General features: G+C 43.5%; 2 protein-coding genes across 8 annotated transcripts; one reads left to right on the top strand and one right to left on the bottom strand.

Annotated features, from left to right (window-relative positions):
• Positions 1-36: 36 nt before the first annotated feature.
• Positions 37-4,583, bottom strand: Pqbp1 (polyglutamine binding protein 1). Of its 5 annotated transcripts, none has more exons than XM_078034847.1 (7): positions 4,446-4,583; positions 3,754-3,837; positions 1,595-1,706; positions 1,276-1,388; positions 801-1,085; positions 513-576; positions 37-356 (listed from the first exon to the last, which is right to left on the bottom strand). In XM_078034847.1, the coding sequence occupies exons 2-7, from the start codon at positions 3,818-3,820 to the stop codon at positions 200-202; spliced, it is 798 nt and encodes a 265-aa protein (XP_077890973.1). In that variant the 5' UTR covers positions 3,821-3,837; positions 4,446-4,583; the 3' UTR covers positions 37-199. The 5 variants fall into 5 exon arrangements, with proteins under 5 accessions (XP_077890973.1, XP_013219900.1, XP_013219901.1 ...); XM_013364446.4 differs by lacking the exon at positions 4,446-4,583 and adding an exon at positions 4,242-4,393; XM_013364447.4 differs by lacking the exon at positions 4,446-4,583 and adding an exon at positions 4,253-4,387.
• Positions 4,569-15,983, top strand: Timm17b (translocase of inner mitochondrial membrane 17B). 3 transcript variants are annotated; one of them, XM_021735520.3, is made up of 6 exons: positions 4,569-4,609; positions 5,986-6,085; positions 7,911-7,974; positions 10,932-11,060; positions 11,143-11,253; positions 11,346-15,983. In XM_021735520.3, the coding sequence occupies exons 1-6, from the start codon at positions 4,596-4,598 to the stop codon at positions 11,432-11,434; spliced, it is 507 nt and encodes a 168-aa protein (XP_021591195.2). In that variant the 5' UTR covers positions 4,569-4,595; the 3' UTR covers positions 11,435-15,983. The 3 variants fall into 3 exon arrangements, with proteins under 3 accessions (XP_021591195.2, XP_077890974.1, XP_040136452.2); XM_078034848.1 differs by having other exon boundaries at positions 11,143-15,983; XM_040280518.2 differs by lacking the exon at positions 4,569-4,609 and adding an exon at positions 4,807-5,146 and having other exon boundaries at positions 11,143-15,983.
• Positions 15,984-25,255: the final 9,272 nt, after the last annotated feature.

Genomic DNA, 25,255 nt, shown 5'->3' with positions numbered 1-25,255 from the left:
AAAAGAGTGAGAGGGAGGAAGCACTTAAGCCTCATGAACATGATCCACAGTAAAGCTTTTATTAAAAACACCAGGGGGGCTGGGGGAATAGCTCAGTGGTAGAATGCTTGCCTAGCATGTACAAGGCCCTGGGTTCGATATCCAGTATCGCAAAAAGAAAAGAAAAAAGAAAATTGCCAGGGCTCCAGAGAACAAAGGTTCAGTCCTGCTGCTTGGTTCGGGAAGCCTCAGCATTGGCCCGGAGCACAGCCCCTGGGGATGGGTATGGACGTTGCTGGAAGAGGGGCCCCGCTGCTGTCGTGTCAGCACCCGTTTTAGCCTCATTCCGCTTGGGGAGTCCTGTTGACCATGTGCCCCTGGAGGTGATAGAGGGTCAAGGGGGTGGGAAAGGGGTATAGTGATCATCCCCCAACCAGTCAAGACTGAGAAAGGAGATGGTGAGGAGGATGGTATTCACAGGTGCAGTGAGAGTCATGAAGAAAGAGAAGGGCTCACATGGGGTTGTCACTTACCGGGGTGCATCAGAGTATGAGCTGGGGTCCATGGGGTCTAACTCGTCATCCTTTCGGCTTGCCACTAGGGAAGTAAATGGCAGGGGAAGTTCTTCAACTGAGGCAAAAGGAGTCCCTCATCATATAGCCCCCCATCCCAGGAAAAAAAATGGAGCCTGTAGCTGCAATGGACCACAGCACCCTTCTTCAGGATACCAGGTTCAGGCACCCGCCTGAGAGAGGGCTTCTTCATATTGTATGCCCTGGCAAGCTGAGTAGCTCACCCAAGTCCCAGCCTGCTTTGCTTACCCTTCTTGCTCTTGGGGTAGGGAGCCAGTTCCTCCCTGCGATGGTGGCGCCGTTCTTTGCCCTCTTCCCGGTCTGCCTTGTCATACCCACGGTCCCGATCCCGTTCCCTGTCCCGTTCTCTCTCTCTGTCTACTTTGTCATAGCTACGTTCTCGATCTCTGTCAGACTTGTCATGGTTCCGATCCGACTTGTCATGGCCCCGGTCCAGCTTTTCATGGCCCCTGTCCGACTTCTCATGGCCCCTGTCTGACTTCTCATGGCTCCGATCTGACTTCTCCTCAGCATCTAGGGAAAACATGAAAGTCCTGAAGTGACTTTCTCCCATTCCAGGACCCAGCAATCTCCACCTTTAACATCCTCACTAGCCTGGGGCTGGGGCTGCTTGGTCTCATCTGCCCCTCCTTGATCCACTAAAATTTACTTGGCCCCTCTCAGAACTGCAAGTCTCGAGGCACCACTGGATCTGCCAACTCACCTGCATTACTGCTCCTGAGCTTCTTGGCAGATTTGGTAACCACGGAGTTGGGGTCATGTGGGGAGAGCCAGGACACGAGGTCTGTGTCCACATTCCAGTAGTAAGGGAGCCCGCTGTGGGGCAGTGGGAGGGAAGGAGTGTCAGCACAGATGTCTTCTACTTGTAAGAACTCTTTGTCTCCCCAATCTCTGCCTATATCTGCCCCATGTCAGGACCCCAGATCTCTTCCCGTGTACCCTATATGCCCCACAGTCAGGGACAACAAGGAAGGGCAAACTCAAAAGTCAGTTGCCCTTCCCCCCCAGGTCCCCAGGCTCACCAGGAAGGGTCGAACACCTTGTACCAGCTGGGTGGCAGGCCCTCCAACCGGGTGGCCTCATAGTCCACAGGATCATCATCATAGTCCTCAGCAATGATCTCTTCCTCCGGTTCTAGCAGAACGAGGAGGAGGAGGAGGAGGAAAGAGGAGGTGGGGGGAGGAGGGGGAGGAGGAGGGAGGAGGAGGAGGAGGAGGAGAGCAGTTAAGGAACAGGGGAGTTCTCATCCTACAGTCAGGGCCTGGAGAGGCACACTCATATCCACACAAATCACATGTGGAAGACACTTGGGTGTATGTGTGTGCCAGGAAGCAAATGAAGTACTTCTTGCATTTCAAGCACATCTGTTTTAGGGAATTTGCCAGAAAATTTACCTAAATCTTTTGGTTCTGGGTCCAGACGATGAGTTTATAATGTTATCCAAACCTATCTGTTTTCAGAGTTGATAGGAATTCATAAAAAATTATCCATGTCATGCTGGGGGTATAGCTCAGTGGTAGAGCACTTGTCCAGCATGCACAAGGCCCAGTATTCCCAAGAAAAAATTTATCCATATCCATTCAGTTCCTGAGTTCACGTTATCCCAACCTATGTAGATGAAGTGAGTTTGATCAGCAAGGGGGTTATCTAAAAATAATGTCCAATCTATTCAGCTTCCAAGTTTGGTGAGTACAGGGTTCCTGATTCCTCTATATTGAGTAGCAAGAGTTTGGGTAGCAAAAGGGACTTATCCAAATATTGGTCTGAATCCATTAAGTTTCTGAAGTCTTATTAAGCCTGCAACAGATGTCAGTTAATATCAATAAAATAAAAAGTGTCTACTATCAGCTCAGTGCTGGCTATCAGTAGATCCTATAGCAGACTTTAGCTGTGGATATAATTAACAATGAAATATAGATGCCAGCAATGGCATAATGACTGTCACACAGTAGGCCTGAAATAGATATTAGATATAATCATCAATATTGCTAATAAGATGTATTTCTACATCAGCAGTGCACCTAGTACTTAATAGGCTTAAAAGAAATGTCAATGATATGGAATCGGGGGTGTAGCTCAGTGGTAGAGCACTTGCCTAGCATACTCAGAAACCTGGATTCAATCCTTAGCACCACCAAAAACCAATACTCTTAATACTATTAACCACAAGTTCAATGCCTGGCCCACAGTGATCTTGTAATAGATATCAATAAGGAAATAGTATGATACATTTTTTAGTGCCTGGCACACCATAGCCTAAAATATATACCATGTTTTAATATTATTTTTTTTTAAAGAAAGAGTGAGAGAGAGAGAGAGAGAATTTCTTAATATTTATTTTTTAGTTCTCGGCGGACACAACATCTTTGTTTGTATGTGGTGCTGAGGATCGAACCCGGGCCACGTGCATGCCAGGCGAGCGCGCTACCACTTGAGCCACATCCCCAGCCCCATGTTTTAATATTATTGACCATAAGATATAATTAGCAGCCAGAAACACAGTAGGCCTAAGTGATAGATCCTAACCATCATTTTAGACTGTTAGGCATAATAAGTATGCCATGTTCTTAGGTCCCAAATACATGTCAGCTGTTGATATGGTGAACAATAAAGTATACGTCACCACTGTTGTCAATCACCAGAGGACCTGTGAGACACATGCTATCTATAGTAGACAACAAAACATCACCCCACCACTATACTTGACAACAAGAGACTGCAGGATTTGTCAACTATCCTTCCTATTAGATACCATGTAGTTAAACCCTACAGATTGATTCACAGATTTATTTTAATTATTTTTTGAAATTGTGTCTCATGATTGTTGTCCAGACTGGCCTAGAACTCCTGAGCTCAAGAAATTCCCCCCACCTTGCCTCAGGCTCCTGAATATCTTGGTCTGTAGGTGCACGTCATTGCACCACCTTGATTCATGGATTGAACATGGCATCTGATATGGGTATTGATAAGGATGAAATATCTAACCTCCAACCCTTCCTACATACAGTGCTTAGCACACAGTAGGAATGGATGTCAGTAAATAATATTGTTATCAATGAGATGCCTGCCATGTCACTGGTTGGGGAACACTAGGCCCTTGCTGGTTACCAAGTGCCGACATAAAAACAAAGTGCCTGTCAAGAATGGCAAATCGTGGCCCATCTACTCTTAGCTTTCTCACCAGGCTCCAGATGTTTCAGGATCCCTCTCTTGGCCAAGCGGGTCTGCAGTGCAACCGGCAGCGGCATAGCGGTAGGTGACAGACCTAGGGACGGAAAGACAAGACTGAAAATCAGTTCAAATGAAGAATCTAATCTAGATCTAATAACTAAGAATCTCCCTGAAGCCTGTACTACTCTTACGACCTCCACCTACCTAACTGCACCAATAGCTAGACTAACAATCTACGTGCTAAGAGATGGAAGAGATAGGTGGCAGTATCACCAAAATTCTCACCAACCCTGCTCTCGAGACCGGATGCTGCAGCATCCAGTTCCTCTTCCAGGCACAGGCTCCGCCCACTGCTGAGTGTGCCATGTGCCGCACCCCTGCACCCCAGAAGTGGGCTCACCCACTGTCCCTCAAAGACTGCTGGGTGGGAGGAACTAAGGCGTTGGGATGGGGGAGCTGGATGCAACACCTCCTCCAGATCTAAAAATATGTGCCCACCTCAGGATTACCAAAACAATCGTGCGGGTAGTGGAAAAGCTGTTAGACCGGCCGACACACCCTCGTCGCCACTATTATCACCAGTACCACGCGAATCTATATTTTTCCCCCTCGAAGCACAAAATGAAGTCCTCTTCCCCGAAGCCTTGAGGTAACTGGGCGACGCAAGGGCTGCAGTGAGCTGATGACGCAAACATAGCTGACCAATAAGAGTGCTCCTTTGGCTTGACGAGTAGCGAAGCGACCCAATCGTTTCCCTGGACGAGGTGAAAAGCTCGCGCGCCTATATGCGTTGACACTGGGGGCGTGGCCTGGTTAGGGTCCCGCCAAACTGCGCCGCCAGACGCGGGCGCCATGGAGGAGCCTTGGTACGACAACAGTCACAGGCACTGGGACTGCGGTTGCGGCGCCCAGGCCAGCCATGGGAGGTGGACGGGAGACACACAGGCCACACAGTGTCACATACCGAACTCAGGAGACTCTCAGAAACTTCCTTCCGCCCCCTCACCTGGCTCCTCCCACTCAGGCTCTGTTAAGAGAATCCACAGTTGTGTGCTTGAGTAGGTGCGGTGCAGTACGGACTATCAGACGTTTCCCCTGACTTCGTATCTCATAATCCCTCTTTGTTATCAAAATGATACCGCTGGTCAAATCCACTTCAGCGGAGGGGGGCTGCGGTATTAAGTGGAAACCCCCAGGATTATAAAACATGGTTTTTCCCACGTCGCTTTCATAAATAGGGGCGGGGCGTGGGTGAGCCTATTTGTGGGTAAGGCGGGGGCGCTGGGATCCTCCTTGTGGTCTTTTTGGGTTTTCCCTGGTGTTAGGTGTAAAAGGAGTGGGGCTTGGATGTACAGGGCTGATCATCTGAGAAGGGCGTGTCACCAGGCCCTGCTTTAGTAACAGTACTAACTAATTAAATCTCTCTCTCTCTCTCTCTCTCTCTCTCTCTCTCTCTCTCTCTTTTTTTTTTTTGTGGTACTGTAGATTGCACTCAGGGGCGTTCTTGCCCTGAGCCATTTCTCCAGTCCTTATTTTTTGAAACAGGGTCACCCTAAATTGTCCTGGCAACCCTTCTGCCCCAGCCTCCTCCAGATTGGCTGGAATTACAGGCATGCACCACCGTGCCCAGCTAGTTAACACTTCTATATCCCTAATTGAAATGTGCCAACTCAAATTTTAATAGGGGTTAAACAGTTGGCTAATTCCTTTGTTGGAATAGAGTAATAATTTCGCCCTTTTGACCCATTTCTCTTGTGGGAAGGGGAAAGGTGATAAGACAATCTTGTTGCTTTTGGGGGGAGGGTAGTTGGGATTGAATCCAGGGGTATTTTACTATTGAGCTACATCTTCAGCCTTTTTTTTTTTTTTTTTGAGACTGGATCTCACTGATTTGTTGAGGCTGGCCTTGAATTTGTGATCCTCCTGCTTCAGACTCTTTGAGTTGCTGGGATTATAGGCATGCACCCACCATACCAGACTTACTTTTTAAAATTTTGAGTAGGGTCTTACTAAGTTGCCCAGACTGGCCTTGAATTTGGGGTCCTCCTTAGCCTCCCAAGTGACTTGGATTATAGGCATGTGCCATCAAACCTGGCTATCTTGTTACTATCTGAAGTGTTTTTTTCTGCTGCATGAACTTCCCATTCTGGTGACATGATTTCTCCCAGTTGGAAAGAGTCTAGATGCTGGGGCCTGGGGTAATCAGCTTGCATTAACTCCATCTTTCCCTTCCTGCTTGCAGCCCATGGCGAATTGTGGATGATTGTGGTGGAGCCTTCACTATGGGTGTCATTGGAGGTGGAGTCTTCCAGGCTATCAAGGGCTTCCGCAATGCCCCTGTTGTGAGTTCTGGCTTTCACTGGTGTTGGGGGGTCAGAAGACATTCTTATACAGAATGCTGCTCTGAAAACTGCTGGGAGCAGCCATTCCATGTGCACTTATTCATTCTGGTACCTGCTCACGTACTGTATGCCAGGCCTGGCTTCTGGACCTGGGATTTTGGAGGAACTACACACAGACTCCTGTCTTCCTTCCACCCATCTAGAGCTGCTCTGTGAAAATAGTATACTTTCAAAACAGTAGTTAGGGTTTGGGGTATGGCTCAGTAGTAAAGCACCTACTAGCATGCCTGAGTCCAGGTTTGATCCCCAGCACTACAAAGAAAAAAAAAGTCTCCAAATCCTAAATGTGTATGCAAAGCCAGACAGATTTTACCTAAAGACAGATTCTGGGTTAGAAACCTAGATATAGGGAAGTGACAGGAGTTTAGTTGGCAGAGAGAATAAAGTCTTACAATTGAGAAAATCCTTTTTTTCCTCCACTACTAGAGATTGAACCCAGGGACATTGTACCACTGAGCTGCATCCCCAGCCTTTGTTATTTTTTTTCTTTTGAGACAGCATCTTGCTAAACTGCCAGAGCTAGCTTCCAACTTTGAATCCTACTGCCTCAGTACTCTAAAGACTCTGAGAAAAGAAAACCCTTTTGATTTATAAAAACATTTATGTATTTATTTTTGGTACTGGGAATTGAATTTAGGGGCACTTGACCACTGAGCCATACCCCCAGCCCTATTTTGTATTTTATTTAGAGACAGAGTCTCACTGAGTTGCTTAGCACCTCACCATTGCTAAGGCTGACTTTGAACTCATGATCCTCCTGAGCCACTGGGATTACTGGCGTGCACCTGGTTTAACATAAACATTTTTGTCTCTTGCTCTCTCACCTGCCCAGAATATCTCATCAAATGTCATTCAAAGATCTCTACAATTTTTACCTCTAGTTCTGTCCCTCCCCTCAACTCTGGGAACGCTCTTTCCTGGATCTTTGCCCACATTTCTCATTCTGAGGATCTTAGCACATACTGCTCCCTTCCTTATTTATTTATTTATTTTTTGGGGGTGCTGGGCATGGAACCCAGGACCTCCTGAAGGCATGCTAAGCACGTGTTCTACCACTGAGCTACATTCCCAGTGCCCCACATGTGCTCCCACCTTAATGAGTCATCAGTCACTATCAGATCTCTTCATCCTATTTTTTCTAGAGTTTGTGTTACTGTCTGAAACTGTCTCATTTATTTGCTCAGGATCTGTTGTCCCACTACAATATGAGCTCTGAGAGGAGAGGGACCAAATCTACCTTGTTCACTGCTGTATCCCTGCAGTGTGGTGCCTGGTACATAGTAGGTGCTCATTAGCCATTTATTGAGTGAATGAGTGTACAAAGGAATTAATTAGAACTTATCAACCCAACTTTGGCAACACCTATGCTAGAGTGCCCTCAAGACCCCTAGTTCTTGGCTGCTTTTCCACATCTAATAGGTCACCTGTGTCCTTCCCTATTTTTTTTTTTTTTGTATATGTGGTGCTCAGGATTGAATCCAGGGGCTCAGAAATGCTAGGTAATGCTCTGCCACTGAGCTACATCCCAAGCCCACCTCTTTCCTCTCTTTTTTAAAATATTTTTCTTTTTTTTAGTTTTTGGTGGACACAACATCTTTATTTTATTTTTATGTGGTGCTGAGGATGGAACCCAGCGCCCTGCACATGCCAGGCAAGTGTGCTACTGCTTGAGCCACATCCCCAGCCCCCTCTTTCCTCTCTTAAAGGCTAGAAATCCTGCCAGTGGCCTCAACTCTGCCCTTACTTATTTTGTTACTTTTCCCAGGGAATTCAACATCGGTTAAGGAGTAGTATCAACACTGTGAGGATCCATGCACCCCAGATTGGAGGTGAGAGTCTTGTAATGCAATAGGAAATATGATGGTAGTGTTGAGGGAAGTCGATCCTTTAGGGACAGATGCAAGTGGGAGGTTCAGATTTTAGTTCAGACTCTGCCTGAGTTCTTCCAATGGAGGTGACATTTCCAAACAATTAAACATGGAAGAGTAAGAATGTAGATTCCAGAGTTTAAATATAGCCCCCATGTCTTCCTTGTTTTGTGGCCTTGGGCTAGTAGCATGCCTTTCTGAACCTCATCTATAATAGGGTGATGATGATTACATTAACCACCTTATCAGTAGTTTTGTAATTTACGTGATTTACTTGGTACTAAGTGCTGGTTGCTATGCTAAGCAAACCCTTAAATAATATTAACTAATTTAAAATTAACAATGTCAACTAACAGTATCTCATATAGGTCCTGAAACACAATAACCCCTCAAACATATTAACTACAATTATCCTAAATGCTTGAGACTAGAAGTATTTTGGATTTCAGAGTTTTTTCAGATTTTAGAATATTTGCATATGCCTAATGAGATATCTTAAGAATGGACCCAAATATAAATAGGAATTTAATTTAATTTGTGCTTTATATATTACCTTATATAGATAGGCCAAAAGTAACTATATATATTTTCTTTTTGTGCAGTGCTAAGGATCAAACCAAGGCCTAGGTCATTCTAGGCAAGTACTCTACCACTGAGCTACATCCCCAGTCCTATAGACTTACTTTTTAAGAGATGAGGTCTTGGAACTGGGGAATCTACTTCAGTGGTAAAGTGCTTGCCAAGCATGTACAGGGCCCTGGGTTTGATTCTCAGCAACACACACACCCACACCCTACAAGGTGGAGTCCAGGCTGGTCTCAAACTTATTTATTTTTTTTAGTTGTTGATGGACCTTTACTTCATTAATTTTTTTGTGGTGCTGAGAATCGAACCCAGTGCCTCACATATGCTAGGCAATCAGTCCACCACCAAGCCACAACCCTAGCCCTGGTCTCAAATTCTTTTTTTTTTAATATTTACTTTTTAGTTGACACAACACCTTTATTTCACTTGTTTATTTTTGTATGTGGTGCTGAGGATCAAACCCAGGGTCTCGAGTGTTCGAGGCGAGCACTCTACCACTAAGCCACAACCCCAGCCCCCCGGTCTCAGATTCTTGAGCTCAAGAAATACACCTGCCCTATCCTCCTGAGTACCTAGGACTACAGGTGCTCACCACCACACCCTGCTAATTTTTGTAGTAGTTTTAGTTCATCTGCATTTTGATTGTGACCCATCATGTGATGGCAAATGTGGAATTTTCCACTCGTGGTATTTGTCCATACTCAAAAAGCTTTGGATTGGGAGCATTTTATATTTCTGGATTAGAGATGTTTAACCTATATATACTTTTCTTCCCTGGTGATAGTGCTGGAAATTGAATCCAGGGCCTCATGCACGCTGTTTAAGCTCTCCACCACTGAAATCTAATGAGTTCTAGCTAGTTTTTAAAAATTTTATTTTCAGGGGCTGGGGATGTGACTCAAGTGGGGATGTGACTCCCCTGGCATTCGCGGGGCGCTGGGTTCGATCCTCAGCACCACATAAAAATAAAATAAAGATGTTGTGTCCACCGAAAACTGAAAAATAAATATAATTTTTTTTTTATTTTCAGATAAAGTCTTGCTAAATTTCCCAAGCTGACCTTTTAACTGGTGATCCTCCTGCCTCCACCTCCCAAGTTGCTGAGATTACAGGTGTGCACCACCATACCCAGGTGTATATTTTGTTATTAACTGACTTTCCTGACCTGTTTCTTTCTCCCTGAAATCAAGGCCTGAAATCCAGCTGTCTGTAGTGATTAAACGATCAAAGTTGTGCTGGGCATGGTGATGTATGCCAGTGGTGCAGTAGTGGTGCAGTAATTCCAATAACTTGGGAGGCTGAGACAGGAGGATTACACATTCAAGGCTAGCCTCAGCAATTTAGCAAGGCCCTAAGCATCTTAGCAAGACCCTGTCTTAAAAAATAAAAAGGGCTGGGGATGTGGCTCCCTGGTGCCAAAATAAAATTGAAGTTGCCTATTAAAAGCCATATAAAAGATGAGTATGCTTGTAACGTTTGTCACCTCCTTATAAAGGTGAAGGAAATATCAATTGTTAGCATAATTGCAGCCATCTTCCTTTTCCCCACCCCCATTTTATGAATACTGTTCTTATTCCCAAGAATAGAAAGTAGCCCAAGATAAAACCTATCAGCCTGGAGACCTGCTGGTCTCTCCCTGTTCTCTTATGGAGAGCTAGGAGATAGCTTACCTGCGCCTGAGAAGGGGACGTGATGGTTTCCCTGTTCTTTCCTTGAGAAGATAAAGGGACATGCGGGTTTCCCTGTTCGCCCTCTGAGAGATAGGAAAACTGCCCGTCTCTGTTCCCAAGAAACAAACTCGCCTTCCACAAGATGAGGGGATACTTACTATGTCAGTCCAGACTAAACCTGCCCCTAGCGCGCGGCCATGATTCTAGCCTATAAAAGGTAACAGTCAAGGGGTTGTTGTGCTGCTCTCCCTAGCTTGCTGCTGCTGTCCCTGTCTTTGTGCAGAGCAGCCTTGTCGGGCTCCTGACAATAAACCAGAGTCTTATCCCAGGTGTGTGAGATCAATCCTGTGCCACTTCTCTTTCATCAATGACAATTAAAGATGGCTTGAAGTGGAAGTTACAAAGGATGTGAACAGACATAATATTTCAGGGGAGTTTGCTCTCCTCCTTTATATCAGGTTTTCTCCCATTCTTTTTTGTAGTGCAGAAGTTAGAACCCAGGCCTCACTCATGCTAAGCAAGCACTATACAACTGAGCTACACCCCTAGACTCTTTTTTCCCAATTTTGACCAGAGCATTTAAGCCTTAGAACTCCCCAAACCTCGAGATATGGGTTCTTGGGATTTCCCAGATACACTAATTAAGCTTCTGTCCCCTTACAGGTAGCTTTGCAGTGTGGGGGTTCCTGTTCTCAACCGTGGACTGCGGCCTGGTGCAGCTGCGAGGCAGGGAGGATCCCTGGAACTCCATCACTAGTGGTACAGTGACTGGGGCTGTGCTGGCTGCCCGCAGTGAGTGCCCCCTCATCCCTGACCCTTGAGCCTCCCACACTGTTCTGCCTGCCCTCACTTTTTTCCTCTCTTCACCCCTCAGGTGGACCATTGGCAATGGTGGGCTCAGCGATGATGGGGGGCATTCTATTAGCCCTCGTTGAGGGTGTTAGCATCCTCCTCACTCGCTTTACCTCCCGACAGTTCCGCAATGGTGAGTACCTAGTGATGATTGTCAGTGAGAGAGGCAGAAAATGCTCTACCTGTCCTCCTCCAATCGTCCTAACATCATTCTCCCTTCTCTAGTACCCCCATTGCTAGAGGACCCCAGCCAACTCTCCCCTAAGGAGGATACCCCAGACACAGACTTTCCCAGCTGTCAGCAATACCATTAAGGAAGCCGCCACATGACACCACCACTATGGGAGCTGCTCCTCGGTTCTCTCACCAGTGATCTACCTCTAAGGGAGGGCTAACTTTTAGTTAGCCCTGGACTCTCCAGAGAGGGCCTTTATTCTGCTCCCTTGTCCCAGGGTAGGGGTGGGGCATCCCAGTGGCCTTGACAGGCGGATTCCCTTTTTCTCTCTCAGGGCACCCTAGTCCCACATTCACATGTAATAAGTTCTCATCCCAGCTTCTTTGTGTTGCACCATGATGAGTTTTTTAAAGCCAGTTTTGAAATTCCTGTTTATGCACTCCCAGGACCTCCCTCTCAGGACAAGGGCAGAGCCCTTTTCATGACTCAGAAGCCCTAGGACTTAGAGTCCCACCATGAATGGGCTCTAATAAACATTTATGGGATGAATGAGCAGGAAGGGAGAAGTGCATGAAGATAAGAATTGGGTACATGCATAAGGGTGTGCAGGAGCCAAACAATGAATGAGCAGACAGGAACATGTTTGAAAAGAAGTGCACAAACACAGGGATTGTTGGGGGTGCACATGTTTGTGCATGTTGTACCCCTGACACTGTACACATACACATTCTGCTATCCTGACCCCTCCTCCATAAGCTCCCATGGCCAAAGCTGGGAAATTGACCTTACAAGAAGCCCTTTCTTTCTAGATACCAGTCACCCCATTTTCAAAAATTATCCCCATCCAATGTGACCTCACTGTGGCCCTAGAATGGAAGTTGGTGTCAGGGAGATATGGTTTCTTCAAAAAAAGGTCTCCTGTGTCAGTCTCCCCTTCTATCACAGGGATACTTTTCTACAGAGTAGATCATGCAGTGTTGTCAGTTGTTTGGATCACTGTCTTAGCCCACCTGAGCCTCCAGAGTAGCTAGGATTACAGGTGTGCCTCACCATGATTGGCTTAGTTGTTTGTTTGTTCAGGCCAATCATAAAAGAACTAGAAATTAATTTTCATTTTAGGATAGGAAATGAATGGGCAAGAGATTTTTTTGGATGGACATCACATTCACGTGATGTCACTTATGTGTAAATCCTATGTGGCTGAGGCAAATTGGGGTGCAAATGCCACAGGGAGGCACAAAAGCTTCCAGAGAAATCAAGGGTTTCCTTTGCACAAACGGCCGCAGTACACATGACCTCATGGGAGACAAAACCTGTTCCTATCTGCAAGCCATTGCAACTTGATGGAAATGCTCTTTCCCTGGTATAATATTGGTTCATAGGGATGCAAAGGTGTCAGAGCCACTATGCATCCTGCATGAATGATAGTGCCAGGTAGTGCATGACTACCCCACCAAGGGCCTGAGAAAAGCAGGGCAGGATGGGGTTAGTGTGCATCAGGAACATGGCTGGAGCCTTGGGGTATGACCCCTAACCATTGGTGCCACAGACACTTAGAGCAGCAGTGCCTTCTGGACCTCTTCTGCACTCCTAGGCCTCATCCCACTCAGGATTATTCCAGTGGCCTTTTTGGTCTAGTCTGCTAGTTACTTCCAGCCCTCATCTTGCTTACTACCTCTGCCAGGCCTTTCTTTTCCAGGAGTCCACCAGCCTTACTCCTTGCCCATCTTTCCATGCTGCCCTCTAAGGCAAATGCAGCTACCGCCTCTACACAATCCTACACTATCTCCCTCGTCCCCTTTAAATGGGCCCTGGCCCTACAAACCCCTTACTATCTGCAGGTTCTCCATCCTCTGTAGCCTCTAAATTCTACCTCATCTAACTTTAAGGTCCCATCCCTTAAGGCACTTCCAAATGCTATGGCAGTCAGCCCTCCTCTGTGCCTGGGAATCCATTCAAGTTCACCACTGGGGGGCAACTGGACCAATGCAGTCTGGGCCCCTGTAGGTGGCTCGCCTGCTCACCAAGTAACATTCAGGGCCTCTTCCTACAGTAGTTCCTCCAGCCTCTAGTTGGGATAGGGTAGGCTGATGCCAGATTTAAAATATGAAGGAGAGGGGTTAGAAAGTGAGGCTTAGAAAATAAAGAATCTGCACCCTGGGTAATTTGTACTGCTAAAGTTTTAATAAACTTGAAATGAGAAGGAGGGAAAGAAAGAGTTGTAGGGCAGCTTCAGATTATGGTGCATGTGTCAGCTTCCTAAGAGAAATATAGGGTCAGATTCAGGGAGGGACTGAGATGGAGAGAAGGTAAAAGAGACAACAGAGTTGAGAGATGAGAAGTAGAAACAAAGAGATGCACATAGGGAGATACAGAGGTGGAGGCAGAAAGAGACATGCAAGAGATAAATGAAAAAAGAGGGAAAGAGCAGGGCATGGTGACACATGCCTTTAATCCCAGCAGCTTGGGAGACTGAGGTAGGAGGATCATGAGTTCAAAACCAGCCTCCGCAACTTAGCAAGGCCCTAAGCAACTCAGTGAGACCCTGTCTCTAAATAAAATACAAAATAGGGCTGGGGGGGCTGGGGTCATGGCTCAGTGGTAGTGTGCATATCTAGCATGTGTGAGACACTGGGTTCGATTTTCAGCACCACATAAATAAATAAATAAAATAAAGGTCCATCAACAACTAAAAAATATTTTTAAAAAAACATAGGGCTGGGGATGTGGCTCAGTAGTTGAATGTCCTTGAGTTCAATATCTGGCACAAGAAAAAAAGGAGAAAGAATAAAGACAGAGGAGTAGAGGAGTAACAGGAATCTCTGTAAGGGTCAGAAATGCAGCAGGGAGGAGACAGTATATGCAGCGCCAAATGCAGGAGAGCAAGCAAGGTGTGAGTGGTTCCCATGGTGGCAGCATGGAGGTACCTACTGTACTGAGAGTCTGGACCCACAGCGAATGGTCAGGCCAGCCTGCCTCAGGCCTCTGGCCCTTTACCTTCTAACTGGGGTCCTTAAGGAAACACACAAGTGCTTCACCTGCATCCTCTTTCTCAAATACGCCCCTACTGTGCTGGGAATGGAACCCATAGGCCCTCTCAGACTAATTGCTGGCTCTACCACTAGGCTACACCCCAGCCCTTCATCTCTGATTTATTCCTATTTATTAACATCTACATCCACCAAGGATTTCAGTGGCCCTCCTTCAGGTTTTTCCAGTCTCTTCCACACTTCCTCCCTGCCTCACTCCCATCTTTGTCTCCATCTATCTTGATTTGTCACTCAGCTCTTCTACCCCATTCTTCTGCTTTGATCTCCCTGGCTGATGGTTCTTACACTCCCATAGCCCCTGGAATTGCCATCCACATATGTGCATGGGGAAAAGGGAAAATACTGGGTGGGCAAGGTGTTCTAAAGAGATGGGCTTAATCAAGGAAGAGGAAGAGGGTCTAAACCCTGACAGTAGGGTAGGGGTCACCCTATCCACTTGATCAAGAAGAGATCCTGAGTCATGTACAACTAATTAGAATAAATTAAAAAATAAAATAAAAAGGAAGTGATCCTGAGAGGCTAGGGAGAAAGACAGACATGGGAAATTAAAGACAGGTAATAGAGAGACACACAGGAAGAATCAGAAGAATAGGGAGAAAGATACCAATAGAAAAAAAGCTGGGTGCAATGGTGAACACCATGGTATGTGCGTGTAATCCTAGATACTGGGAAGGTAAGGGAGAAGTATCTCTTGAACCCAGGAGTTCAAGGCCAGCCTGGGCAACATAGGGGCACCAGAGGTTACAGAGAAATCAAAGGAGAGACAGATGCAGAATGATACCCGGAGACATAAGAAGTGGTACAACAAGCAAAAAAGGAAAAAGATTAATAGAAAGGAAATGGAGATAGTTGAGACAAAAGTTGAAAACAAAAATGAAAACAGATGAGCAGAGAAAGTGTGACAAGATGGAGATGGTAAGAAAGAGTGCCATGGGTTCAATCTCCAATAATAAAAAAAAAATGGGCTGAGGTCGTGGCTCAGTGGTAGAGCATTTGCCTAGCACATGTGAGACATTGGGTTGATCCTCAGCACCACATAAAAATAAATGAATAAATAAATGTATTGCTTCTATCTACCACCAAAAAAAAAGCTTAAGAAAAAGAACATGTACCAATGTTAACCAAAGACAGAACAGAATGCTTATATTATAAACAGCTTTATTCATAATCACCCCAAGCTGGAAACCAATCAAAAGCACATCCACCCCCAAGAGTGGATGATAAAGTGTGGCATATTCACATTGTTGGGGGAGGGTCTTCATGGATTGCTCAGGTTTCTGTGTAGTCCTGGCCTGAGCCAAAGGCATGTTTGAACAGTAAATTAAAGAACATATAACTCCAGAAAGATTGAGACAGTTCAGGGTAACCTAGAAATGCTACCCTCACCTCCAACTAAGAGATTGCTGACATTCCAGGATAATGAGGAATCTGATGGAGAGGAGCTCAGGCAAGTATGTCAATAGCTTCTGAACATCTTCAAGTCTCCTAATTTTAGGTTCTTCTCCCATGCTGCCATCAGGCACCCACAGGAAACATCCAGCCCTGTACAAATTGGGGCATGAAATATCGACCCACAATGTTAGTTGCTCTGGTTGCTGGTTTGGGGTATAATAAGTAATAAATGGTCTGTTTTTCTGATTCATGGGTTTTTGTGTTTTTTATTTGTTTGTTTTGTTTTTGTACTGGAGATTGAACCCAGAGCCACTTTATCACTGAACCACATCACCAGGTGTTTTTGTTTTTGAGACAGGGCCAACTTAAGTTGCTTCCAGCCTTACTAAGCTGCCGAGGCTGGCCTCGAACTTTTGATTCTCCTTCCTCAGCTTCCTGAATTGTTGGAATGACAGGTGCACACAACCATATCCAGTGGTCTTGTGATTTTATGTATGTTTGTGCATGCACACATGTGCCTAAATGTATCATGGATTAGGGATATATAGTTCAGTGGTAGAGTGCTTGTCTAGCATGTGTGAGGACCTGGGTTCAATCCTGAGCAATGCAAAAATAATTAGTTTAGAAAAAAAACCTGGGCTGGGGATGTGGCTCAAGCGGTAGCATGCTCGCCTGGCATTCGTGCGGCCTGGGTTCAATCCTCAGCACCACATACAAACAAAAATGTTGTGTCCGCCAAAAACTAAAAAATAAATATTAAAAAATTCTCTCTCTCTCTCTTTCTCTCTCTCTCTCTCTCTCTCTCTCTCTCTCTCTCTCTCTCTCTCTCTCCCCCTCTCCCTCTCCCTCTCTCTCTCCCCCTCCCTCCCTCCCTCCCTCTTTAAAAAAATGAAAATAAATAAATAAATAAAAGAAAAAAAGAAAAAAAACCTGGCAGGCTAACTTGTCAGCTTCCAATTAGGGTAGAATCTCAGATCTTTCACGGTTTTGACTTACAATGAAAATAAACTTGCAATCCCTATCCGGGTCCCCTTTTGCACCAACAAGAGTTCAGTTTCTATTCTTCACACTTGAATAAATCCTACTCTTTTCACTCTTGAAAAAAAAAAGAAAATGAACAAACTCTAATTTCTTGTGCATAAGATGGATGAATCTCATCAACAGTGTTGGGCAAAAGAAACTGCAAGATACAAAAGAATACATAACATTATTATTCTTTAAAAAAAATATTTTATAGTAGATGGACACAATACTTCCACTTTATGTGATGGTTAGGATCAAACCCAATGCCTTACATGTGCTAGGCAAGCCCTCTACCAACTGAGCCACAACCCTAGCCCAACACTATTATTATTATTATACAAATTTTAAAAAGTGGGCTTGGGCTGGGGGTATAACTCAATAGTAAAGAGCTTGTGCTGTGGCTGGGGTTGTGGCTCTGCGGTAGTGTGCTCACCAGCACGTGCGAGGCCCTGGGTTTGATCCTCAGCTCCACATAAAAATAAATAAATAAAATAAAAGTACTATGTCCAACTACAACAAAAAAATAAATATTTTTTTAAAAAGGAGCTTGTGTAGCAAGGCTTGGGCCTGGGTTAGATCCCCAGCACTGTAGATAAGTAAATAAAATAAAAACCAGGCTAAATTAAGCCATAACTGTTACAAATCAAGAAGTGGGTTACACTTGGTTACATTGGAAGTTGGTGGGGGAATGATGAAAGAGGCACAAGAAGCCAGACACCAATGCATTACACACCTGTAATACTAGCTACCAAGGGGAGGGAGCTAAGACAGGAGAATGGCAAGTTCAAGGTCATCCTGAAAACTTAGGAAAACCCCATCTCAAAAAAATAAAGAGTTGAGGGTGTAGCTCAATGGTAAAGTGGTCTTGTGTTCAATTCTAGGAAAGAAAGGGAGGGAGAGAAGAAAGAACTAAAAGAAAAAAGTATAGGAGAGTCAGTTGGCTTGTTACGTGTGTGTTCATTTTGTGTTCATAGATTCTACATATTATGTATATTAAACCTCACTGAAAAGTTAAATGTAAACTAGAAATATATATAACAACATGGATAATTATCAAATCTGCCAACTTGAAAGAGAAGGAAAGTTTAAGACTGTTATATAGTACAATGATTTCTTTACATTAAAAAAATGGGGCACAGTGGTGCACACCTGTAATCCCACTGGTTCAGGAGGTTGAGGCAGGAGGATCTTGAGTTCAAAGCCAGCCTCAGCAATTTAGTGAGGTTCTAAGCAACTCAGTGAGACCCTGTCTCTAAATGAAATACAAAATAGGGCTGGCTCGGTGGTCTAGTGCCCTGGGTTTAATCCCCAGTACCCCCTAAATAAATAAGCTAAAAATAATACGAACAATATATACAGTTTATAGATCCCTAATTACATAGAAAAAGAATAAAAACATGGAAAGGAATGATCAACAAACCCCAAGATTACACTTACTTCAGAAAAGAGAGGGAGGAGGATGGAATTGGATAAGGGAGGTAGGTTTCAGCTAGGAGTCTATTTTGTTTCTTAAATACTTTGTTTCTTAAAGATACTTTGATTTTTAAAAATACTTTGTTTCTTAAATAACAATAACAACTACAAAAAACTTGAGGCAAGTGAAAAATGTTAAGATGTAATGGGAAGAGGGTCCACAGGTGTTCCTTATTATTCTCTACTACAAATTTACCACTGGTATTAAATTGAATTTATAGATTAATTAGGAGACACATTGATCCAAAATTGATTCTTCATGCCTGGAACATAATATGTCTCCCCATTGATCTAGGTCAGCTTTTCTTCTATAAAAATTTTTAGAGCCCATACTTTTTTTTTTTTTTTTGCTCAGTTTCACAATAAGTTCATGGATATGGTTACCATGAATGACAGTATCCTTTTAAATTACATCTTCTAAATTTAGATTCTCCAAAGGAAGGCATTCATATTTGTATTTTGTATTCAGTCTCATTTTTGGTCACCTCACTTTTCTTATAACCTATATGCATCCTATACACTTCAAATCATATGTAGATTAATTGGAAAATCTAATATACTGGAAATGCTGTGTAAATAATTGTTATGTTATATTGTATAAGGAATAATAGGGAATAATAGCAAGAAAGAGATGTACATATATTTGATATAGACACAGATTTTTTTTTTTTTTTGGTACCAGGATTGAACTCAGGGGTACTCAACCACTGAGCCACACCCCCAGCCCTATTTTATATTTTTACTAGAGACAGGATCTGGCTGAGTTGCTTAGCACCGTGCTTTTTGCTGATGCTGGCTTTGAACTTGTGATGCTCCTGCCTCAGCCGCCTGAGCCACTGGGATTACAGGCATTCGACACAGGACTCGGCTTAGACACAGATTTTTTCCAATATTTTCAAGCCATGTTTGATTGAATCCACAGAATAGGAACCTACAGATTTGGAAGGCAGACTGAACACGGGTTCCAATTTCTCTTCTTTGCTCATTAACACTTGTCATCTCAGTATTTTCATACTAGCCATCCTAACAGGTGTGAGATGATACCTTATTGTGGTTTTTTGAGTTACATTTCCTTGGCAATTATGGATATTGATCACCTTTTCATATACCTGTTGAGCATTTGTATGTCCTCTTTGGAGAGATATCTACTTAAGTTTCTGTTCATTTTTTTTTTGTACTGGGGATTGAATCCAGGGATGTTCAACCACTGAGCCACATCCCCAGCCCTTTTATATATATATATTTTTAGAGACAGGGTTTTGCTAAGTTGCTTAGGGCCTTACTAAGTTGTTGAAGCTGGCTTTGAACTTGTGATCCCTGCCTCAGCCTCTTGAGCCATTTGCTCTTCATTTTTTTATGGTGCTGGGTATGGAACCCAGAGCCTCACACATTGTAGGCAAGCACTCCAACACTGAGCTACATTTCCATCCCTGTCCATTTTTTAATCAGATTATTAAATTTTTTTGGATGGGGATCCATTTTGTTTTGTTAATTGCTATTGAGTTGGAGTTACTTATGTAATTTGGTGGGGTTTTATTTTTGGAGATAGGTTCTCACCATGTTGTCAAGGGTGGTCTCAAATCATCTTCTGCCTCAGTATCCCAAGCAGCTGGGACTATAGGTGTAAACCACCAGACCTGGTTGTATTGGGGATTTTTTTAATATTTATTTTTTAGTTGTAGTTGGACACAATATCTTTATTTTATTTATTTATTTTTATGTGGTGCTGAGGATCGAACCCAGGGCCTCACACATGCTAGGCGAGCGCTCTACTGCTAAACCACAATCCCTGCCCTGTAGTTTGGATTTTAACCACTTATCAAACAAATGGTTTTCAAAATTTTTCTCCCAATTTGTAAGTTGCTGTTGATTTCTTTTGCTGTATAGAAGCTTTTTGGTTTAATTTTGTCCCACTTGCTGCTGCTTCTTCTTCTTCTTCTTCTTCTTCTTCTTCTTCTTCTTCTTCTTATTATTATTATTATTATTATTATTATATGGTTTTTGGTACTAGGGATTGAACTCCAGGGCACTTGGCCACTAAACCACATCCCCAGCCCTATTTTGTATTTTGTTTAGAGACAGGGTCTCAACTGAGTTGCTTAGTGCCTCGCTGTTGCTGAGGCTGGCTTTGAACTCGTGATTCTCCTGTCTCAGCATCCCAAGCTGCTGGGATTAAAGGCATGTGCCACTGCACTCAACCCACTTGTAAATTATTGCTTTTGGTGTCATATCCAAGAAGCCATTGCCAAGACCACTGTTGAGAAGTTTTCCCCCTATGTTTTCTTCTAAGAGTTTTATAGTTTTAGGTCTTAAATTTAAGTCTTTTATCCATTTTGAGTTGCTATTGGTTAGTGTAAAATGGAGGTCCAATTTTATCCTTTTGCATGAAAATACCCAATTTTCCCAGCACCATTTGTTGAAGACCATCTTTTTCTTATTATCTTATTCTTGGTGCCCTCATTGGTCATTTGACTGTATGATTTAGTCTGTTTTGTGCTGCTGTAACAAAATGCCACAAACTGGGTAATTAATCTGATGAAGGCCTTCTTGTTGCATCATATCATGGTGGGAAGACAGTAAAAACGGTGCCTTTCTGGTAGTGGAGATTGAACCCAGAGGCACTTTTACCACTGAGTTCATTCCAAGTCCTGTTATTGTTTTTCTATTTTTAGATAGAGACAGACCCTCAGAGTTGCTTAGGGCCTCACTAAGTTGCTGAGGTTGGCCTCAAAATTGCTATCCTCCTGCCTCAGCCTCCCCAGCTGCTGAGATCACAGGGGTGTACCACTGAACCTGGCTCAAAATTCTCCTCTTATGGGGGTGGGGTTGTAGTTCCGTGGTTGAGCGCTTGCCTGGCATGCGTGAGGCACTGGGTTCAATCCTCAGCATGAATGAATGAATGAATAAATAAATATATATATTTTTTAATAAAATAAAAAAATTCTCCTTTTAGCTCATTGTGGTGGTGTGCACCTATAATCCCAGTAGCTTGGAAGGCTGAGGCAGGAGTATCACAAGCTCAAAGCCAGCCTCAGCAATTTAGTGAGACTCTAAGCAACTTAGTAAGACCTTGTCTCAAATTATTTTTAAAAAATTTAAAGGGCTAGGGATGTGGTTTAGTGGTTAAGCATCCCTGGGTTCAATCCCCAGTACCCTCCCACAAAGGTCTCCTTTTATAATAAACTCACTCCTGTGATAATAGCAATAGTCCATTCATTCTGCCCCCATGGTTTAATCACCTCTCATTAGGCCCTATTGCCCAAGGCTGTTGAATTGGAGATTAAAACATAGTGCTTTGGGGGCACATTCAAAGCATAACATTCTGCTTCTGACCTTTAGCGTTTATGTTCTTCTAACATGCAAAATATATTTTTATGTATATATATATTTTTTGGGGGGGGGAGTACTGGGGATTGAACTCAGGGGCACTTGACCACTGAGCCACACCCTCAGCCCTATTTTGTATTTTATTTAGAGACAGGGTCTCACTGAGTTGCTTAGCACCTCACTTTTTGCTGAGGCTGGCTTTGAACTCATGATCCTCATGCCTCAGCCTCCCAAGCCTCTGGGATTACAGATGTGCACCAACATGCCCAGGTATACAAAATAATCTTTGAGTTTATGTGTGGCCTTCTGGACACACTGGGGTAGCACCACTCTGATGACCTTTCTGGGCCCAGTAGTATATTTGGGTTGGGAATCTTCATTTTTTGTTTATTATCCACAGGCTTGGGTTGGAGTCTTGAACCTTCTACTCTCCAAGGCCGGCATTGCACACTGATGACTTCAGTTTTGGGATCTCAGGGTAACACCACTGTCAACAACTTCACTAGGCCTAGTGGGAACTCTCAGCATTAGCTCTGACCCCACAACCTTGTTGTCAAGATTGCTATGGCTAGGGCTGGGGTTGTGGCTCAGTGATAGAGCATTTGTCTAGCACATGTGAGGCACTGGGTTCGATCCTCAGCACCACATTAAAAAAATAAATAAAATAAAAGTATTGTGTCCATCTACAACTAAAAAATATTTTTTTAAGAAAAGATTGCTTTGGCTATTCTGTGTCTTTTGTGGCTTCAATGAATTCTAGGACTGTTTTCTCTACTTCTATAAAAATAACATTGGGGGGCGCCAGTGGTGCAGCTTAGTGGTAAAGCACTTTTCAGTATGTGAGGTTCTGGGTTTGATTCCCAGCTCAGGATTTTGATGGCTATAGCATTGAAGCATTGAAGCTACAGATCCTTTTGAATGGTATGGACATTTTAACATTAAAGTTTATGTCTTTCAGGCTGGGATTGTGGCTCAGGGGTAGAGCGCTTGCCTAGCATGTGTGAGATGCTGAGTTCGATCCTCAGCACCACATAAAAATAAATAAAATAAAGGTATTGTGTCCAATTAAAACTAAAAAAAATTTTTTAAAGGATTGTCTTTCAATCCATAAACTCTATTTATTTGTCTTCTTTCTTTCTTCCTTTTTTTTTTTTTTGTGGTACTGAGATTGAATAGAGGGACACTTTACTCCTGAGCTATATCCCCAGCCCTTTTTAATTTTATTTTGAGATAGAATCTCAATAAGTTGCCCAGGCTGGCCTTGAACTTGTGATTCCCCCACCCTCAGGCTCCTGAGTTGCTAGGATTATAGGTGTGAGCCATCATGCCTGGCTCTTTAATTTCTTTCACTGTTGTTTTCTCCCCCACATTTTTTAATTGGTGCATTATAGTTATAGATAATATTGGGTCATTAATGTTTTGTAGATTTTGGCATACAGATTTTTCATTTCCTTGGTTCAGTTTATTCCTAAGTATTTTATCCTTTCTGATGCTATTATAGATAGCAGTAATTTCTTAATTTTGTTTTAAATTTCTTAAATTTGTTCTTAAGGCATAGAAATGCAAGTGATTTTTTAATGTTGATTTTGTAGGACTTTTTTTTGGTACCAGGTATTGACTTCAGGGACACTGGACCACTGAGCCACATCCCCAGCCCTATTTTGTATTTTATTTAGAGACAGGGTCTCACTGAGTTGCTAAGCACCTCGCCATTGCTGAGGCTGGTTTTGAATTTGCACTCCTGCTGCCTCAGCCTCCCAAGCTTCTGGAATTACAGGTGTGTGCCACCACGCCCAGCTCATAGGACTTTTTAAAAAAAATACTTCTTAGTTGTAAATGGATCTCTTATTTTGTTTATATGTGGTGCTGAGGATTGAACCCAGGGCCTCACATATGCCAGGCAAATGCTTTATTACTGAGCCACAACTCCAGCCCTCATAGGACTTTTTAAATGGACTTTTGTTTTTTGTGAAATGGGAAATTGAACCCAGGGTCTCATACATCCTAGTCAAGTGTTCTACACTGAGCTACAGCCTTAGCCCTATTTTGTAGGATCTTAAAGTGTTCCCTGCATTTTCATGTTAATTGCATCATTATTTATAATAATCTATATATGGGGGGGGGGAAACTCTGATGGCCATCAAAAGATGCATGAATAAAGAAAATGTGGACACATACAACGATTCCAACCTTTCCATACCATTCAACCTTTAAAAGGAATGAAATCCGGCACTGTGATGGGTCACTTTCATGACATTTGCAAGGCCTTGGGTTCTGTCACCAACACTGCAGAAAAAAAGGAAGAAAAAGAAGGAAACCTTACAATTTGTGACAACATGGGTGATCCCTAACACTGCAAAAATAAAATAAAATAAATAAAGGCAAGAGGGTTTATTTTGTCTTGTGATTTTTTTTTTTTTAGTTTCATTTTTTTTTCAGTACTGAGGATTGATCTCAGGGGTCTTCTATTACTGAGCTACACTCCATGTTCTTTTTATTTTTAATTTTAAGACAGGGTCTTGCTAAGCTTCCCAAACTGGCCTCAAACTTGCAATCCTCCTGCCTCAGCCTCCTGAGTTGCTGGGATTACAGATATGTACCACTACACCTGGGTTGTCTCATGGTTTTGGAGAGCTCAATTCATGGTCACTTGGTCCTGCTGTTTTGGACCTATGGCAAAACAGTGCATCATAGTGGGAACACAGGGAAGAGGAAACTGATCATTGGTGACCAGGAAACAGAGACAGGAAGATGCTGGGGTCCCAGTGTCCACTTCAAGGGCATGCCCCAATGACTTAACTCTCACTAGGCCCCCAGCCAGAGGGTCACAGTTTTGTCTCTAATGAGTACCCTGAATAGACAGGATAAATTAGGAGTATAAGCCCAATGTCTAAGTAAGTAGCAACAATTATCCTAGTGTGGCATAGTCTGGGTTAACAGTATATGTCTTGGGGCTGGGATGTAGCTTGATGTAGACCACCTGCCTAGTATGTGTGAGGCCCTGGGTTCCATCTCCAGCACCACCAACAACAACACCCCCCCAAAAAAACATATGTATCATTTATTACATCATGAAAAAGCTAATCTGTATCCCTCATGGAGGGCAGATGTCTTAAGTGGAAATAAACAATAGCAGCAAAACAGGCTGGAAGGTCTCTGAAGATAACAAAGCACCACAACATTGCAGCGTATTCCTACTAGGTAAGATATTGTTGATGGGGTTGCAAAGACCTAAAAGAAGCAGTTTTTGAGGCCAAGGTCCAGTTTTCAGAAGATCAAGGTTTGGTAGCAATAAGTTTTTGAGGGAAATGGAAGTGCCAGAAAGGATTTATGGGAAAAAAAGTTACTAAGGAATTTATTTTATTTCTATATTAAATTTAAAAACAAATTTAGTTGTAGATGGACACAATACTTTTATTTCATTTATGTATTTTTATATGGTACTGATGATCAAACCCAGTGCCTCACACATGCTAGGCAAGCACTCCACCACTAAGCCAAAACCCCAGCCCCTCTATATTAAGTTTTGAGATAAAGCCTCACTATGTTGCCCAGGCTGGCCTAGAACTGCTGGCCTCCAGTGGTCCTTCTGCCCCAGCCTCTAGAGTAGCTGGTACTACAGGCACAGATCATTATGCCCAACATCTGAGGTATTTAAAAGAACAGCTATTATATTTTTGTCACTTTCAGGTGTG

This window comes from Ictidomys tridecemlineatus, chromosome X (genome assembly GCF_052094955.1).
Source record: "Ictidomys tridecemlineatus isolate mIctTri1 chromosome X, mIctTri1.hap1, whole genome shotgun sequence".
In the NCBI taxonomy this organism is placed as follows: Eukaryota; Metazoa; Chordata; class Mammalia; order Rodentia; family Sciuridae; genus Ictidomys; species Ictidomys tridecemlineatus.
This window is presented reverse-complemented; position numbering and strand designations above follow the sequence as displayed.